General features: G+C 49.0%; 1 protein-coding gene across 1 annotated transcript in view; it reads left to right on the forward strand.

Annotated features, from left to right (window-relative positions):
• LOC129699114 (solute carrier family 15 member 2-like) overlaps window positions 1–13,559 on the forward strand; it is a 55,162-nt gene extending 41,603 nt beyond the window's left edge. The window contains exons 17-22 of the mRNA XM_055638781.1: window positions 1,616–1,780; window positions 3,019–3,065; window positions 3,159–3,269; window positions 6,994–7,090; window positions 7,591–7,737; window positions 13,309–13,559. Of these exons, the coding sequence (XP_055494756.1) occupies window positions 1,616–1,780; window positions 3,019–3,065; window positions 3,159–3,269; window positions 6,994–7,090; window positions 7,591–7,737; window positions 13,309–13,494 (753 nt within the window). The 3' untranslated portion in view covers window positions 13,495–13,559. The remainder of the gene's footprint in view (window positions 1–1,615; window positions 1,781–3,018; window positions 3,066–3,158; window positions 3,270–6,993; window positions 7,091–7,590; window positions 7,738–13,308) is intronic.
• Window positions 13,560–18,628: the final 5,069 nt, after the last annotated feature.

Genomic DNA, 18,628 nt, shown 5'->3' on the forward strand with positions numbered 1-18,628 from the left:
AACTGGAGACGAGCCAGTGAAGAACGAGCAACACCAAAATAGAGCGCGTTACAGTAATCCAGCCTAGATGTAATAAAGGCATGGATTACTGTCTCAAAATGCTGCCGCTCGAGAATGGGCTTCACCTTCGCCAGCTTCCTTAGGTGAAAGAAGCTGGACTTAACCACCGCGCATATTTGGCGATCTAATTTAAAGTCACTGTCCATCCTAAAACCCAGGTTCACAACTGTTGGCTTCACGTACCTTGACAATGGACCTAAATCAACAAATGGAGGTTCACGGCAGCCATTGGGATCAAATAAAATCACCTCTGTCTTCTTTTCATTAAATCCAAGAAAGTTTAGGGCCAACCAGGACTTAATGTCATCAAAACAAGACAGAATGATGCCGTTAAACTAATCTCCTTTACCTGCATATGAACCATATCCTCCGATACCCTGCATATCCATGTGCCTATCTAAAAGCCTCTTATATGCCTCAGCCACCACGCTGAGTTCCAGAGACATATAACTCTCTCTGTGAAAAAAATCGCCTCACACATCTCCTTTAAAATTTGTCCCTCGCGTCTTATAACTATGCTCTCTAGTCTTTGAGATTTCCACACTTGGGGAAAAAAAGATTCTGACTGTCTACTCTATCTATGACTCTCATTATTTCATACACTTCTATCAGGTCTCCCATCACCCTCTGTCATTCCAGAGAAAACATTCCAAAGTTTGTGGAACATCTCCTTATAGTTAATACCCTCTAAACCAGGGGTGTCAAACTAGCGGCCCGCGGGCCTGATGCGGCCCATGTAGGGGTCGGGTCCAGCCTGCGGGATCATTTTCCCGATGCCAGAGCGGGCTGCAGCTGTCCACGGTGCCGGAGCAGGCTGCGCTTGCAGCGCAATCCGGTGCGCATGAAGTTGCATTTTGCCCGTGACCTACAATGAGTTTGACACCCCTGCTCTCAACCATGCAGCATTCTGGTAAACCTGCACTCTTTCCAAAGCCTCCACATCCTGCCTGTAATGGTGCTGTAAGAATGACAATAAGAAATACTAGAGGCATACAGCATGGAAACAGGCCCTTCGGCCCAACTTGCCCACACCGGCCAACATGCCCCATCTACACCAGTCCCACTTGCCTGCATTTGACCCATATCCCTCTAAACCTGTCCTATCTATGTACCTGTCCGAATGGGCGGCACGGTGGCGCAGCGGTAGAGTTGTGCGCCTTAAAGCACCAAAAACCTTGGTTTGATCCTGCTGTCTGTATGGAGTTTGCACGTTCTCCCCGTGACCTGCGTGGGTTTTCTCCGGGACCTCAAGTTTCCTCCCACGCTCCAAAGACATGCAGGTTTGTAGGTTAATTGGCTTGGTATAAAGGTAAATTGTCCATAGTGTGCGTAGGATAGCGTTGGTGTGCGGGGATCGCTGGTCGGCGCGGACTCGGTGACAAAGGGCCTGTTTCCGTGTTGCGACTGTGACTGTAGAAAGAATGCAGGAAAGGTCAACGAGACCGATTACAATTTGTCTCACCATATTTTACCATGTTAACATCTCTATGGAAATATAAATTTTATCATATCATCGTGCCTTTAAAAAATCTAAAATATTTATTTTGTGTCACAGGATCCAGATCATTACATCAAGTTGCAGCTTGATTCTAACAACCAATCCTTCACGTTTGATCTGACCTATGAAGGCAGGAACACAATATGCCATCAAACTCTCAGTGAAGCCAATGCCTACAGCATTCTGGTCTATAACGAGAGCACAAGCCTACATTGCCGATTGGTAGGTATTAACCATCGCCTGGAACCTTTAAGGTCCTGTCCCACTTGGCGATTATTTCGGCGACTGCCGGCATCATTGACTGACGTATCAGGGTCATCGAAAGATTTTGAACATTTCAAAATCCAGCGGCGACAAAAAAAATGTTGCGACACTTGAGGAGACGCCGCGCGTCAATACGTCGTCACGCCGCCACTTTTTCGGTGACCGGTTACTTCAGCCAATTATGCTGGCAGTCGCCGAAAAAAATCGCCAATTGGGACAGGCCCTTTAAACACACAAAAAACTGGACTAACTCAGCAAGTCAGGCAGCATCTCTGGATAAAAGGAATTGGTGACGTTTCGGGTCGAGACCCTTCTCCGGACTGAGAGTCAGGGGAGAGGGAGGCACAGAGATATAGAAGGTACACAGAACAAATGAATGAAAGATATGCAAAAAGCAACAATGACCAAGGAAAGGTGGTGGAGCCCACAATGGTCCATTGTTGGCCGTGGAGTGGGCGATGACGGGTTATACAGACAGTGAAGCTCAACTAGTTACCACCTCACAAGTTCACAAGTTATAGGAGTAGAATTAGGCCATTCGGCCCATCGAGTCCACTCAGCCATTCAATCTCATCGTTTCGTTGTCTCTGTATTCAATGACAATTAAAATTGAATCTGAATCTGAATCTGATCTCTGCCTCCTAATCCCATTTTCCTGCCTTCTCCCCATAACCCTTGACACCCTTTCTAATCAAATATTTGTCTATCTCTGCAAAAAAATATCTACCTACCCCATGGCCATCGATTTTTGTGTCTTATCTTTGGTTTAAACCAGCATTTGCAGTTCCTTCCTCCACATAAAACCTTTATACTTGGCTAGGTTTAGGTTTAAGTGTATTATTGTTTTGTGTACCAAGATTCAGTGAAAAGCTTTTTTTTGGGGCAACAATAAGGGGTCGGCCATTTAGGACTAAAATTAAGAAAAGCTTTTTCATCCGGAGAGTTGTGAATCTGTGGAATTCCCTGCCACAGAAGGCAGTGGAGGCCAATTCTCTGGATGAATTTAAAAGAGTTAGATAGAGCTCTAGGGGCTAGCGGAATCAAGGGATATGGGGAGAAAGCAAGGACGGGGTACTTATTTTAGATGATTAGCCATGATCATATTGAATGGCGGTGCTGGCTCGAAGGGCCGAATGGCCTACTCCTGCGCCTATTTTTCTATGTTTCTATGGTAACTGTCTTGCCTTTACCCCCAGTTGGAAGATGAGAAGTCCAAGCCACAGAAGGGCAAGGCCACCCTGAGGTAGGACAGTTTCCCCGCTAACCCCCTCCGTCTGTTACCAGCCGGCAAACCCATCGTTCCACGTCCGACGCAAGGCCTGGCTTCTTCCCGCAGGTTCGTGAACGCCTACAGCAGAGACCTGAACTTCACGCTTGGCGGTGAGGAATTCGGCATGGTGGATGCAAACTACGGCAGCTCCACGTACAAAATCGTCACCCGAGGACAGTAAGTGGAGATGGACACAAAACGCCAGAGAAACTCAGCGGGACAGGCAGCATCTCTGGAGGGAAGATAGAAACATGGAAAATAGGTGCAGGAGTAGGCCATGATCAGAATGAATGACGGCGCGGGCTCGAAGGGCCGAATGGCCTACTCCTTCACTTATTGTCTATTGCCTTTCGGCCCTTCAAGCCAGCACCGCCATTCAATATGATCATGACTGATCATCCACAATCTGTACCCCGTTCCAGCTTTTTCCCCATATCCCTTGATTCCGTTAGCCCCAAGAGCTAAATCTAACTCTCTCTTGAAAACATCTTGAATTGGGCTCCACTGCCTTCTGTGGCAGAGAATTCCACAGATTCACAACTCTCTGGCTGAAAAAGTTTTTCCTCATCTCAGTCCTGAATGACTGACCCCTTATTCTTAAACTATGACCCCTGGTTCTGGATGTTGCCAGGACCCAAGGGTCTGAGCTACAGGGAGAGGTTGAGCAGGCTGGAACTCTACTATTTGTAGCGCAGGAGGATGAAGGGTGATCTTATAGAGGTGTACAAAATCATGAGAGGAATAGATCAGGTAGGTGGGCCAAACGCAGGCAGGCAGGTAGGAGTAGTGTAAATGGGACGTTGGTCGGCATGGGCAAGTTGGGCTGAAGGGCCTGTTTACACGCTGTATGAATCTATGACTCTACGATTCAACCTACGTACACGCACAGAGTCTCGTGCCAGAGAGAGGTGAATGGACATTTGAGAAGGAATTGTATCCCTTCAAAGAGTTTCTTGCCCAGAGTAGGGGAATCGAGGACCAGAGGACATAGGTTTAAGGTGAAGGGGAAAAGATATAATAGGGATCTGGGGGGGGGGTAACTTTTTCACACAGAGGGTGGTGGGTATATGGAACAAGCTGCCAGTGGAGGTAGTTGAGGCTGGGACTATCCCAACATTTAAGGAAACTGTTAGACTGGTACATGGATAGGACAGGGTTGGAGGGATATGGACGAAACAAAAGCAGGTGGGACTAGTGTAGCTGGGACATGTTGGCCGGTATGGGCAAGTTGGGCCGAAGGGCCTGTTTCTACACTGTATCACTCTAGGAATGGGTATGTTTTGGGTCGAGACCCTTCTTCAGATGGGGGGGGGGGGGGGGGGGGGGGTGGCGGAGCATGGGTGCAAAGGGAATGTTGCTGCCAACAGGACCTGGGTTCGATCCTGGACTGTTGGGTGCTGTCTGTGACAATGAGGAGTACAATGTAAATTAATCAGGAGGACAATGAAACTCGTCACGACCTGCGTGGGTTTTCGTAGAGCAAAGGTTACAAGTTAGAAAATCTTTTTATGCTTTATCTGATGGGTCATAGAATTACTGCCTGACAGCGCCAGGGTTGTTCGATTGACTACGGGTGCTGTCTGTAAAATTTTGTAACCCCCCCCGTGCCTGTGTAATTTTTCTGCATTAAAAGTTTTCAAACACTCAAAGACAGTGCGTTGTAGGGTAATTGGCTTGCATTAAAAGTAAAATTGTCCGCAGTGGCGTGTTGGGCTGGTTCGATTGCGGATCGCTGGTCGGTGCGGGCTGAAGGGCCTGTTTCCGTGCTGTATCTCTAAACTAAACTAAAGTGGACTCGCTACAAGGTGGACATGATACTGTTTCAGAGAACGGAGAGTCTGGCCTTGCACTCAACAGTTAGTTATTCCTCCTGTATATAGATATGGAACCAGCTCTAAACCCTCAGATCAGTAACTCTCTACTTAAGGGCGCAGCTGGTAGAACTGCTGCCTGACATCGCCAGAGACTCGGGTTCGATCCCGACTACGGGTGCTGTCCGTATAGACTTTGTATGTTCTTCCTGTGACCGCATAGTTTTCCTCCGGGTGCTCCGGTTTTCTCCCACACTAAAAAGACGTACAGGTTTGTAGGTTAATTGGCTTCTGAAAATTGCGCAGGATAGCACGTGTATGCGGTGTTCGCTGTCGGCACGGACTCGGTGAACTGATGGGCCTTTTTATGAGAATGATCCCGAGAATGATTGGGTTAACATATGATAAAGGGGAATAATAAAAAGATTATGAAAAAGGGGAGGCCATTTCAGACTGAGATTAGCAAAAAACGTTTTCACCCAGAGAGTTGTGAATTTGTGGAATTTGCTGCCACAGAGGGCATTGGAGGCCAACCCACTGGATGAATTTAAAAGACTTAGATAGAGCTCTAGGGGCTAACGGAATCAAGTGATATGGGGAGAAGGCAGGCATGGCCATGATCACAATGAATGGTGGTGCTGGCTCGAAGGGCCGAATGGCCAAATGGCCTCCTCCTGCACCTATTTTCTTTGATGAGCGTTTGATGGCACTGGGCCTGTACTCACTGGAGTTTAGAAAGATGAGCGGGGACATTGAAACTTACCGAATAGTGGAAGGCTAGGCTAGAGTGAATGTGGAGAGGATGTTTCCACTAGTGGGAGAGTCTAGGACCAGAGGCAATAGCCTCAGAATTAAAGGATGTACCTTTAGAAAGGAGATGAGGATGAATTTCTTTAGTGGTGAATCTGTGGACTTCATTGCCGCAGAAGGCTGTGGAGGCCAAGTCACTGGATAATTTTAAGGCGGAGATTGACAAGTCCCTGATTAGTACTATCAGGGGTTATGGGCAGAAGGCAGGAGAATGGGGTTGGGAGGGAAAGGTAGATCAGCCACGATTGAAGGACGGAGTAGACTTGATGGGCCGAAAGGCCAATACTGCTCGTAGAACGTTAAACCATATGCTTCTATCAAGCCTCTGTCATTCCAGAGAAAACAACTTATAAGCATGAACATTGCACATTGTATCTCTAAAGTAAACTAAAGTACAAATGTAAGACAGACACAAGATGCTGGAGTAACTCAGCAGAACAGGGAGCATCTCTGGAGAGAAGGAATTGGTGATGTTTCGGGTCAAGACCCTTCCTCAGACTGAGGGTCTTGACCCGCCCGAAAGGGTCTCCACCTCAACTGTCACCCATTCCTTCTCTCCAGAGATGCTGCCTGTCCCACCGAGTTACTCCAGCATTTTGTGTCTATCTTTGGTTTACACCTGCATCTGCAGTTCCTCACTCCACCTATAGTAGAGATGTCCCAGGCAGCTGTAGACAATAGACAATAGGTGCAATAGACAATAGGTGCATTCAATGTGAATCTTCCCCAATCCGTACCCCGTTCCTGCCTTCTCCCCATATCCCCTGACTCCGCTATCTTTCAGAGCCCTATCTAGCTCTCTCTTGTAAGTATCCAGAGAACCTGCCTCCACTGCCCTCTGAGGTAGAGAAGTCCACAGACTTTCAACTCTCTGTGTGAAAAAGTGTTTTCTCGTCTCTGTTCTAAATTATTCTTAGGAATAATAACTCCTTATTCTTAAATTGTGACCCCTGGTTCTGGACTCCCCCAACATCTGTAACATGTTTCTGCAACTAGCTTGTCCAAACCCTTAATAATCTTATATTTTTCAATAAGATATCCTCTCCCAGCTGCTCCATTCTATCAGCATATGACAGTCTCGCCATCCTGGGAATTAACCTTGTAAACCTACGCTGCACTCCCTCAATAGCAAGAATGTCCTTCCTCAAATTTGGAGACCAAAACTGCACACAATACTACAGGTGTGGTCTCACTAGGGCCCTGAAGGACCTCTTTGCTCCTATAGTCAACTCCTGAGTAGATTCCTTGCTCCTTGTCCTAATCTGTTGCTGCTCCTACAGCTACCAGGGAATATGTGAAGATGGTGCGATCAAATACCCTGTGGATTTGGGACTGTTGGACTTCGGAGCAGCGTACACCATCATTACAGATGTGGTGGTAAGTGCCTCCCCCCCGGTACATGGGATATACAGGATAATCCTGATGATCTGTGATCCCATCCTTGGGAATGCCCAGTTACTGGTGGTTTAGTTCAGTTTAGTTTAGAGATACAACACGGAAACAGGCCCTTCGGCCCACCGGGTCCGTGCCGACCAGCAATCCACGCACAGCAGTGCTCTCTTACACACACTAAGGACAATTTGCAACTTTACCAACACAACTAAACTACAAACATGTACGTCTTTGGGATGTGGGAGGAAACAAGAGCATCCGGGGAAAACCCACGCAGGTCACGGGGAGAACGTACAAACTCCGTATAGACAAGCACCCGTACTCAGGATCAAACCCGGGTCTCTGGCGCTGCAAGCGCTGTAAGGCAGCAATTCCACCGCTGAGCCACCTGTGGCTAGCACGCAAATAGTTGCCGGGGTCGGGCACCATCTTGGAACCATCAATTTGGGGACTGACATTAACCCGCTGTTTTCTTCGATCCTCAGCCCGAAGAAAGCAGTTTGAAGATCTGGAAGACGGAAGACATCAGAGCGAATACAGTCCACATCGCGTGGCAAATTCCGCAGTACGTGCTGATGTCTGCTGGAGAAGTGATGTTCTCAATTACTGGGGTGGAGTTCTCCTACTCTCAGGTACGGGCTTCCACTGACGTCTCCTTATTCATGGAGACCCAACTTGAACTTTGAATAGACAAATATATTAGCAACTGGACAAAGTGGGACCCGTTGGGTCCCAGCTTCACACGGGAGGGCTGGTCCCCCAATGCAATATTCCACCTCTCCACCAATTCCAATATTGCTGGCCAGTAGGGGGGGGGGGAGCTTTCTGGAGTGCTAGCATGGGTGTTGTGGGCCGAAGGGACTGGTTTCCAGAGGGCTAGTATGGACATTGTGAGCCGAATGGATTCTTGGGCTGGCAGCTCAGTCACTGAGGCCAGGCAGCTCAGTCACTCAGGCCTGGCAGGCTGGCAGCTGAGAAACTGCCAGAAATTCTGTCCAAAACAGGTCACACACACCCACTCAGACACACACACACAGAAGCACACATACACACTCACACTCACAAACACATACACACAAACTCACTGACACACACCATATATACGGCAGTGAACTTTCTTGAATACTCACACGGCTGAGCGCGGCCACTCCACTTTGGGGCTTCTGCAGTCAGCGGAACTTCTGTAATCAGCGTGACCTCTACACTCACCGGAAATTACGCAATCACTGCACTCACCGGAACTTACGCAATCAGCGCAGCCTGCCCACTAAGCATAAGTCACGAAATGAGCGGAACGTTTGAACCAAACACAGTCGGACCTAATAAAGCATTTATTCCTTCCAAACACAGTCGGACCCAATAAAGCATTGCAGTTTCAAGCACAGGCAGGGCAGCAGGTCAAACAACTCATGGCATTGTCATTAAAGGCCAACAAATCATTTATTGCAAGTACATTGCAGACTCACAGTTTGGTTGATTCACAGCTTAGAAGGAGAGTCATGGCCTCACCCGCGCAATCTTGCAGAGTGACTGAGTCACACCCACGCATCCAAGTTTTTATAGTCCTGCCCGCCCCCGCCCCAGAAGGTGCTTTACCTTCATTGCGGTGATTGACAGGCGAGAGGATCTCAAGGTTTTTTAAACACTCATAACTTTTTTTTTTTCATCGATGGGAAAAATCCTTGGGGCCTGCTCAGCGGAGGAGGACTGGGAGTAAGATGGCCATAAATCATAGCGTTTTTTTCTAAAATCAATATACACCGCAGACAGAAAATGGTCAAGATGACACTTTTAATTATATAGATGGTGGATTGAATTCAGACCAAGGCAGGCACTATTGCAACGTTTAAGAAACCATGGAGTTGATCGGGTGGACGCCCAGGGTCTCTTGCCAAGAGAAGGGGGATCAAGATCCAGGGGCCATAGGTTTAAGGTGAAGGGGGAAAGATTTTATTGGGAACTGAGGAAACCTTTTCACACAAAGGATGGTGGGTGTATGGAACGAGCTGCCGGAAGAGATTGTTGAGGCAGGGACTATTGCAACATTTAAGAAGCAATTAGACAGGTGCATGGATAGGACAGGTTTGAAGGTGTATGGGCCAAACGCAGGCAGGTGGGACTAGTGTAGATGGGACATGTTGGTCGGTGTGGGCAACTTGGGCCAAAGGGCCAATTTGGCCGGGGTATGTCCATGCTGTTTGACCCATTGACTTACTCCAGCATTTAGTGTGTATCTAAAACAAAGATTGTTAGAAACCCTCTTTTAAACTAACCCACAGTGAATGGGAGTAATTGGAATAATTTATCCAGAGGGCAGATAAAGGATCTTAACTGGCCTGAATAATCGAAACAAATGGACTAGTTGAACTGCTGGAACTAATCCTGTAAGTTAGGGACAGTCCTCTGGGCAAACGACTATGCATTTACCTGTTCTATTCCACTAATTATTTTATACACCTCTATAAGATCACCCCTCATCTACCTGCTCTCCAAGGAGTCCCAGCCTACTCAACCTCTCCCTGTAGATCAGAACCTCGAGTCCTGGCAACATCCTCATAATGGGCCTGTCCCACTTAGACGTTTTAGGTGACTGCAAGAGACTATGCAGTCGTCACATGTTCGCGGGTGGTTGCCGGGTAGTCGCCTTCATGGTCGTGAGTTCCCGCATTCTGGGAACTAGTCACGGTCTTATCAGACGCGCCTGGGGCTTCAGCCGCGGGCGCAGCGAAGATGCTTTCGTCGCGGAGTGCTCCGCTCGCAGGCCCGCGGCAGCCTGAAGCCGCGGTCTGCGGAGCTCCAGTTGGCGCGGCGTCCGGAGCCTGGGATCCCTCGTTGCGGACCCGGGAGGAGAAGAGCTCTGACCGCTGGCCCTGCAGTCTGCGGTGCTTCTTGCTGCGGTACGGCGGAGACTTTAAATCGTCGACCGCCGAGCTGCGGCCTACACAACTTGAAGCCACGGTCTCTGGTGGGGAAGCACCGATTCAGGACGTACCTTGTCTGAACATCTGGACGCCCGCAGAGGCGACGAAGGAAGGTTGTGGTCCCGATCACGGGGGAAAATGGAGGAGGGGAAATATTGTGTCTTCCACCATAGTGATGAATGCTGTGGTGGGTGTTTGTGTTAAATTTTGTGGGGTTTTTTTAAATCGTACCTCTGCTGGCTTTGAATTTCCCTGAAAAGGGATTAATAAAGTATTTATCTATCTATCTATCATGGTCGCCGCAAATTTTTCAACATTTTGAAAAATTAACGGCGACTAGAATGAAGCCGCCATGGAGAGTAGCGAGAATTTCCCGTGCCGTAGGTGGGTCGCCAGGAGGTCGAAGGTTCTCGTAGGTTGTAGCCGGTGCTGACTGGTGAATTTCATTGGCTCATTGGGGGGAAAAAAAACATAAGCAGTAGTTTTCAGAACCAAGGATAACCGGCCGGTAATGTTAAATGTCCGCCGAGCTTCACAGCCGTGTATCTCTGGCTTCTTAAAAGTTGTCTCCACTCCTTCTTCCCCCTCCCCCTCCCCCCCCTCTTTTAAAGAACTTACCGTACACTGGTGCTTTAGCCATCTTAATTACAGCGCCAACCTTCCTGATCATCGCAGTGTGTGTCTGTATTACTTGGCTTTGCATCGTGTGAATTTCACTCAGACAGCGCTTCCCCACTTGCCCTGTCCCCCGCCTGCATAACGGGCTGGTGAAGGAAGCGATGTGTTTGTGTGTGCGTGTGTGTGTGTGCGCGTGCTCCACTCTGACAGTCGCCGTTCCATTTGCCAGTTTTTCAGGCGACTGCCGGCAACTGGACAGTCACCGGGCAGTCGCCTGGAAAATCGCCTAAGTGGGACAGGCCCATTAATCTTCTCTGCACCCTTTCCAGCTTGACAACAACTCTGTGTGTCTGCCCGATCTATTCCTCTAATGATGCTGGTGAAAATGGATAGGTAACGTAGATCTGCACCCTTCTGACTTTTTATTTTGTTAATACATCTTTGTTGAGATTAGGTTGTAACACAAAAGATTGCAAGGAAGCACATTGATAATGTAACATCCCACACCTGCACAGTGTGTAGGAAGGAACGGCAGATGCTGGTTTACACCGAAGATAGGCACAACATGCTGGAGTAACTCAGCGGGACAGGCAGCATCTCTGGATAGAAGAAATGTGTGACATCTCGAGTCGGGACCCTTCTTCAGACCTCTAAACAATACGGACATGGTACCACTGACCATCAGAGGGGACTGTGTAGAGAGGGTGGCGGATTTCCGCTTCCTGGGAATCCACATTGAGGAGGACCTGACGTGGAGCGTGAACACCACTGCGCTGCTGAAAAAGGTCCAGCAGAGACTGCACTTCCTGAGGGTGCTCAGGAAGAACAACATCACTCAGAGGCTGCTGCTGTCCTTTTATCGGTGCTCCATTGAGAGCATACTAACATACTGTGTATGCGTGTGGTACACCAGCTGCACAGCGGCTCAGAGGAAAGCGCTCCAGAGGGCCATTGACAACGCCCAGAGGATTGTCGGCTGCCCTCTCCTTACCTTGGAGGACCTACACAGTTCCCGCTGCACCAAAAAAACCCAGAATATAATAAAGGACATCTCCCACCCCGGACACTCCCTGTTTGAACTGTTGCCGTCAGGCAGACGGTACAGATCCACAAGGACAAGGACAAATAGACTAAAAAACAGTTTTTACCCCACTGCTATAAAAGCACTAAATGTAGCCGCCGAGGAACGCAGGGGCGATACAGACTAAGGGACTGTGGTAACGGTGAAATCGACAGAAGGATGGAGGGTTGGGTGTGTATGCGTGCTTTGTCTGTGATATTTATTTATTTGCTTATCTTTATTATTTTACCGTGGATGTTTCGTTAGCTTTAGAAATGTTTGAATGCTGCACTGACTGGCTGAAATTTTAAATTTCGTTGTACATGGCCCATGTTACAATGACAATAAAGAAACTATTCTATTCTATTCTACATCTCCACCGTACGCAGGCAACCAAGGGCTGCAGTTTTATGAACTGCCACCAGATGGAGACAAACCTCAAGCTAAAAACTTCCCAAAATTCAGAATTGCTTCACTCAGCCCTTTATTGTGTGGATAGAACGACACATTTCAGTGGAGAGACGTCCAAAATCCCTTGGCTGTCCAGTGCCTGTTACATCCAACGTGGGTCCGGTATCTAAGTGGCTTCTGGTCAGAATGGGATCCAGTCAAAACTCCTGTCACAAATGTCACAGATTCAGGAACAATTCATTGCACGTTCTGGCTCCATGCAACAGAGAGCATAATAGGCAAAGGAAACTGGATTATGTGGTAAAGAGTAAATTGTTATCTGGAGCCCAGGACTGGGATGGTGTGGTGGGGGGGGGGTGGAAGATTCAGAAGCATCAAGCCTGAAGAAATCGGAATAGTCTGAGGAAGGGTCTCGACCCGAAACATCACCTGTTCCTTTTCTTCAGCCTGGCTCGCTGAGTTAGAGTTATAGAGTGTGGAAACAGGCCCTTTGGCCCAACTTGCCCACGCCGGCCAACAATCTCCCAGCTGCACTAGTCCCACCTGCCCACGTTTGGCCCATATCCCTCCAAACCTGTCCTATCCATGTACCTGTCTAACTGTTTCTTAAACGAATGAATAGTCCCAGCCTCAAGTACCTCCTCTGGCAGCTTGTTCCATACACCCACCACCCTTTGTGTGAAAAGGTTACCCCCCAGATTCCTATTAAATCTTTTTCACTTCACCTTAAGCCTATGTCCTCTGCTCCTCGATTCACCTACTCTGGGCAAGAGACTCTGTGCATCTAACCGATCTATTCCACTCGTGATTTTATACACCTCAATAAGAGGTTATACACCTCCCCTCATCCTCCTGCTCTTCAAGGAACGGAGTCCCAGCCTACTCAACCTCTCCCGATAGCTCAGTCCCTCTAGTCCTGGCAACATCCTTGGAAATCTTCTCTGTACCCTTTCTGGCTTGACAACATCTTTTCTATAACATGGGGCCCAATGTTTGATTGGACTTTACTGGACTTCATCTCCCACTCAATGTTATTCACATTATTCCCTTTATCGTGGATCTGTACACTGTGGACGGCCCGATTGTAATCATGTATTGTCTTTCCACTGACTGGGTAGCACGCAACAAAAGATACACGTGACAATAAACTAAACTCAAACTAAATTAAATTGCTTCTACTTTTGTTGTTTCAGGCTCCTATAAACATGAAAGCTGTGCTTCAGTCTGGCTGGCTCCTGACTGTGGCTTTCGGGAACATCATTGTGGTTATCGTGGCCAAGTCTGCATTCTTGGAGCAGGTACCAGATTGCAACAGCATCATCTGCCAATCCTTTATCTGTGGTAGCCTGTGGAAATTAGCTGGCACTGATTTGTGTTAGATTGACACCTTGCTTTGTGTACCATTTCAATGGAAGAGAATGGAGAGTCTGTGTAGGAGTGTGTGTGTGTGTGTGTGTGTGTCTGTGTGTAGGAATGTGTGTGTGTGTGTGTAGGAGTGTGTGTATGTTTATGTGTCTATGCGTATGTGTGTGCAGGAGTGTGAGTGCGTGTGTATGTGTGTGTAGGCGTATGTGAATGTTTATGTATCTATGCGTATGTGTGTGTGCAGGAGTGTGTGTGTGTCTGAGTGCAGGAGTGTGTCTATGTGTGTCTGTCTGTGTGTAGGAGTGTGTGTATGTGTGTGTACATGTGTATGTGGCTGTGTGTGTAGGAGTGTTTGTATGCCTATCTGTGTGTGTGGAGTGTGTGTGTGTGTGTATGTGTCTATGTGTGTGTGTGTGTATGTGTCCGTGTGTATGTCCCTACATGAGATGTTGCCTATCCATGGCCTCCCGAGATGCTGTCTGATGCGCTGTTACTTCAGCGCTCCAAGCCATTTTTTGTAAAGCAGCATCTGGAATTCCTTTTTTACGGTGTGTATTTGTGTGTGTAAATTTGTGGAATCATCGTCATGTTCATACAGCGTGGAAACGGACCCTTCAGCCCAACTTGCCCACAATGACCAACATGCCCCATCTACACTAGTCCCACCAGCCTGCCTGCGTTTGGCCCACCTACCCGATCTATTCCTCTCATGATCTTATACACCGCTCCCTCCTCCGGCAGCTCGTTCCACCACCCCTTTGTGTAAAACGGTTACCCCTCGGGTTCCTATTAGGACGGAGTTTGTGCGTTCTCGCTGTGACCGCGTGCGGTTTTCTCCGGGTGCTCCGGTTTACTCCCACACTCCAAGGACGAGCGGGTTTGTAGGTTAATTGGTTTCTGAAAGATTGTTAATTGTCCCTGGTGTGTAGGATGATCGGGGTGATCGTTGCTCGGCGCGGTCTTGATGGGCCGAAGGGCCTGTTTCCGCACTGTATCTCTGAAGTCTTAAACCCCTGTCCCACGGTACGAGTTCATTCCAAGGGCTCTCCCGAGTTTGCCCCGATTCGAACTCGGAGATTTACGGTAATGGCCGTTCGTCGGTACTCGGGGCTCTCGTGGACATTTTTCATCACGTTGAAAAATCTTCACGAGTCGTCCCGTGTTTACCTGCCGTTAGCGAGTCTTCCCGGGTACCTGCCGTTAGCGCCAAGAGAGACGTCCTCGAGCTCCGACGTACCCGCTACGTTAATTCTCCGTTCTTACCGCGAGTTTGATTTTTTAAAAACTCAGGAGAGCTCTTGGAATGAACTCGTACCGTGGGACAGGGCTATTAGGACTTCAGCCTGAAAACTTGTCGGATAGCAGAGGGGGGAGGGGAGGTGCTGAATGTTTCTCCTGTGTTGTGTACAATTCCATCAGCACCGATGAGAGTGACATGTCCCTTTTTCCACCCACAGTGGGAAGAGTTTGTGCTCTTTGCCTGCCTCCTGGTTGCGGTCTGCATCATATTCTCCATCATGGCTTACCACTACACGTACGTGGACTCCGGAGAGTTGGCCAAGCCGGCCAAGGATGCAGAGGAGGAGATCGCTCCGTCACCACCGTACGCAGACGAACCCCTCGACGCAGTTTACAAGCAGACCAGCATGTAGACCGGGGGGGTTGACACCGACAATCACCCTGTCCCCAGTGCCATTCACGAGTCCGTCCCATTGTTCATCCGCTCTTGAGATCAGGTCTTCTCCAATGATTGGGTTCAGCATGATGCCAGGACGATTCTTATTTTAAAATGAAGTGGCTGAGGTTAGGGTTGGTGGGACGGTGTGGGGGGGTGGGGGGTTTGGGTGGGAGATGGTAGTGGCGAGGGTACATTGATAATGGGGTGGGGAATTTTAACAGAATAAGTTTAAACCACTCAGAGCTTAGTCATCACAGGACAGGAAGCACGTGATTCCACAGGAAGGGAGTTCATTGCCAGGACAACAGATTTTTACCATGGATTTTATTGGAGCCAAGGAGGATGAGGGGACGTGTAATGGTGGCACACATGACAGAGACTTGCTTGGATGGATTACCATGGCCTTATTTTCCTTCGCAGAGAGTTAATTCACCGTACAGGAGAGATTTAGTTTTACTGTCAATCAGGGAAGCAAAATGAAAGAGTTAGATAGAGTTCTTCAAGATATGGGGAGAAGGCAGGAACGGGGTACTGATTGTGGATGATCGGCCATGATCACAGTGAATGGCGGTGCTGGCTCAAAGGGCCGAATGTCCTCCTCCTACACCTATTGTCTATTGTCTATTGAAAGACCTTTTCCCCCAGAATATGATGGGATCGTGGAACGCTCTGTGTGAAACGCTGCAGAGAGGAAGATTTTCTAATGCTTGCACTTGAAGGGTTGTATGCTCTGACACTGGTTTTAAGATAAAAGGGTGGCAGATGGAGAGAAGAGGAGTGAAGTGTGAAGCCAGAGGCGTGGGTGACAAAATGGCGCAGCAGCAGAACTGCTTCAGAGACCCAGGTTCGATCCTGACTACGGGTGCTGTCTGTACGGAGTTTGTACTTTCTCCCAATGACCACGTGGGGTCTTCTCCGGGCGCTCCAGTTTCCACCCACACTCCAAAGACGTGCAAGTTTGCAGGTTAATTGGCATCTGCAAAATTTTCCCCTAGAGGGTATAATGGAACAAGTGTACGGGGTGATTGTTGGTCGGCACGGACTCAGTGGGCCAAAGGGCCTATTTCCACGCTGAAGGCAGGGGTAGTGGGAGAAATAGGTGTACGTCAGGAGTAGGGGGACTTAGGAAAGAGAGTGGAGGAAGGTGGGGGCATTACTTAAAATTGGAGACAATACCATGAATCACTGACAGAGTTGCTGCCTTGCAGCACCGGAGACCCAGGTTTGATTCTAACTACGAGTGCTGTCTGTACAGAGTTTTGTACGTTCTCCCCGTGACCACGTAGGTTTTCTATGAGATCTTCGGTTTTCCAGCCACACTCCAAAGACGTAAAGGTATGTAGGTTAATTGGCTTGGTATTTTTTTTTAAATTGGAATCGTCCATAGAGTGTGTGGGATAGTGTTAGTGTGCAGGGATCGTCAGTCAGCATAGACTCAGTGGGCCAAAGGGCCGGTTTCCTTGCTGTATCTCTAAACTAAACTAAATATTGGCACTCACTCAATCAGATCTCTTGTTAGTCAGGGATAAATAGCGAGCAGATCTCAAAGGCCACCTCATCTTCAAGCAGTAGAATGGGATTTTCCATGTGTACGTGAGAAAGCAGATGGACTTCAGTTTAATACCTCATCTGAGTAATTGACTTATTCATCCGCACAGCACTACCTCCGTGTCTAAGTGAAGTAGGGTTTCGGACTAGTAGTAATATTAACAGAGTCACATCGAAACACCGGAAAGAACGACATAGAAATGAACAGACAACTGGAAATCTCAAAACCGTTGTTTGAAACAAAGCTGATTCCATTAAAGTGTCAAAAATCAATGCCGGCAAAGAGATGAAATAAAAATGCTGTGATGTTTTGTTTCAAAAACCATCATCTGTACTATTTCAACTATCGGAACAAAACGTATTTGACTTGCAGCAGAGGAGAATGGTGGGTAAGGTGGCGAAAGATTGTAGCGCTATGGGCGATCATTTATGTTCAAATTTAATTACGCAGACAGGAAGTGGTCAGGATGAGATTTTTAGTAATATACTAGACCAAGTGGGACCCGTTGGGTTCCCGTCCCCTCAAAGTGCGGGTGGGGGGGGGGGGGGGGGGGGGGGCTGCAGCGTCACACACACACTAACCACCCCCCACACACATTGGCAGGGGAGCGGGGGGGGGGGGGGGTGAGGGGGGGAGGGAGGAGTGAGGGGAAAAGGAGTGGGAGGGAGATGGAGGGGGGGTGAGAGGGGGGGAAAAGTAGGGAGGTGGAGAGAGATGGACGGTGGGGAGGGGGAGGGGGGGCAGGGGGGGGGGGGGAGGGGGGGGGGGGGGGCAGGGAGGGGGGGGGTGGGGGGGGGGGGGGGGAGAGGGGGGGCGAAGAGAGAGGGAGGGGGCAGAGAGAGAGAGGGAGGGGGTAGAGGAAGTGCCCCCTCTCCTATGCTCCGGCTCCTTCTCCCCTCCATCCCCTCCTCCCCCTCGCTCCACCCCCTCTCCCCCCTTCTCCTCTCTTTCTCTGCCCCGGGGAAGGGCTAGACGCAGCACCTACCCAAGTCATAGAGCACAAGTCTCCCCGTCAGGCGCTGGGCACGAGCTAGGCTGCAGCTGTCGTGGACCAGAGGGAAGCCCGGAGCGATTAGAGGATGGTGAAAAACAGCGGAGGGCCGGCCAATCGTGGCTTCCGCGAGGGTAATGCCCCTGTCCCACTTCGGAAACCTGAACGGAAACCTCTGGAGGCTTTGCGCCCCACCCAAGGTTTCCGTCCGGTTCCCTGAGGTTGCAGGTGGTTGCCGGAGGTTGCAGGTAGTGGAAGCAGGTAGGGAGACTGACAAAAACCTCCGGGAACCGCAAGGAAACCTTGGGTGGGGCACAAAGTCTCCAGAGGTTTCCGTTCAGGTTTCCTATGTGGGACAGGGGCATAAGCACACCTACCGCCGTGACAGTCGATCAAGCAGTGGAGACGGAGACGGAGAGGAGGTCGTCCCCTGTGACGGGCGTGACGGCACTTTTCAACAATTGTCCGTGCTGCAATAACGACCGCCGCCGCCATGTTGTTGAACTTCAAGAAGCCCAGCGGCGCGCACTGCACGACTTGATCACGTGTTCAACGGCTTAAATCCAGAGCCTGAGGGGTGGGGGGGGGGGGGGGGGGGGGGCAGCGACTGGGCCATGTAACTCGCAGCTCGTGGCTGCGCATTGAAATTTTGGCACAGCTGGCCGCGAGAAGCAAAGGCATTGTGACGTCATCCAGCTGGCATCAGCACGTTAGATTTTAAAAAAGATGTCAGATTGGTGAACAATTTTAGTAAGAAACTCGGGAAATAATGCATCAATATTCCAGACGAGGGGATTTTTGATATCATGAGATAAATCTCTACTGGAATATGTAAAAATATCACTGTTACTGCGTCGGGTTTTCGAGAAGATGCGAATCAAAGAACAAGTTTGAAAGCAAGATTTCGCACAAGCAAACATCCAAAGTTTT

Source organism: Leucoraja erinacea, chromosome 7 (genome assembly GCF_028641065.1).
Source record: "Leucoraja erinacea ecotype New England chromosome 7, Leri_hhj_1, whole genome shotgun sequence".
Classification (NCBI taxonomy): domain Eukaryota; kingdom Metazoa; phylum Chordata; class Chondrichthyes; order Rajiformes; family Rajidae; genus Leucoraja; species Leucoraja erinaceus.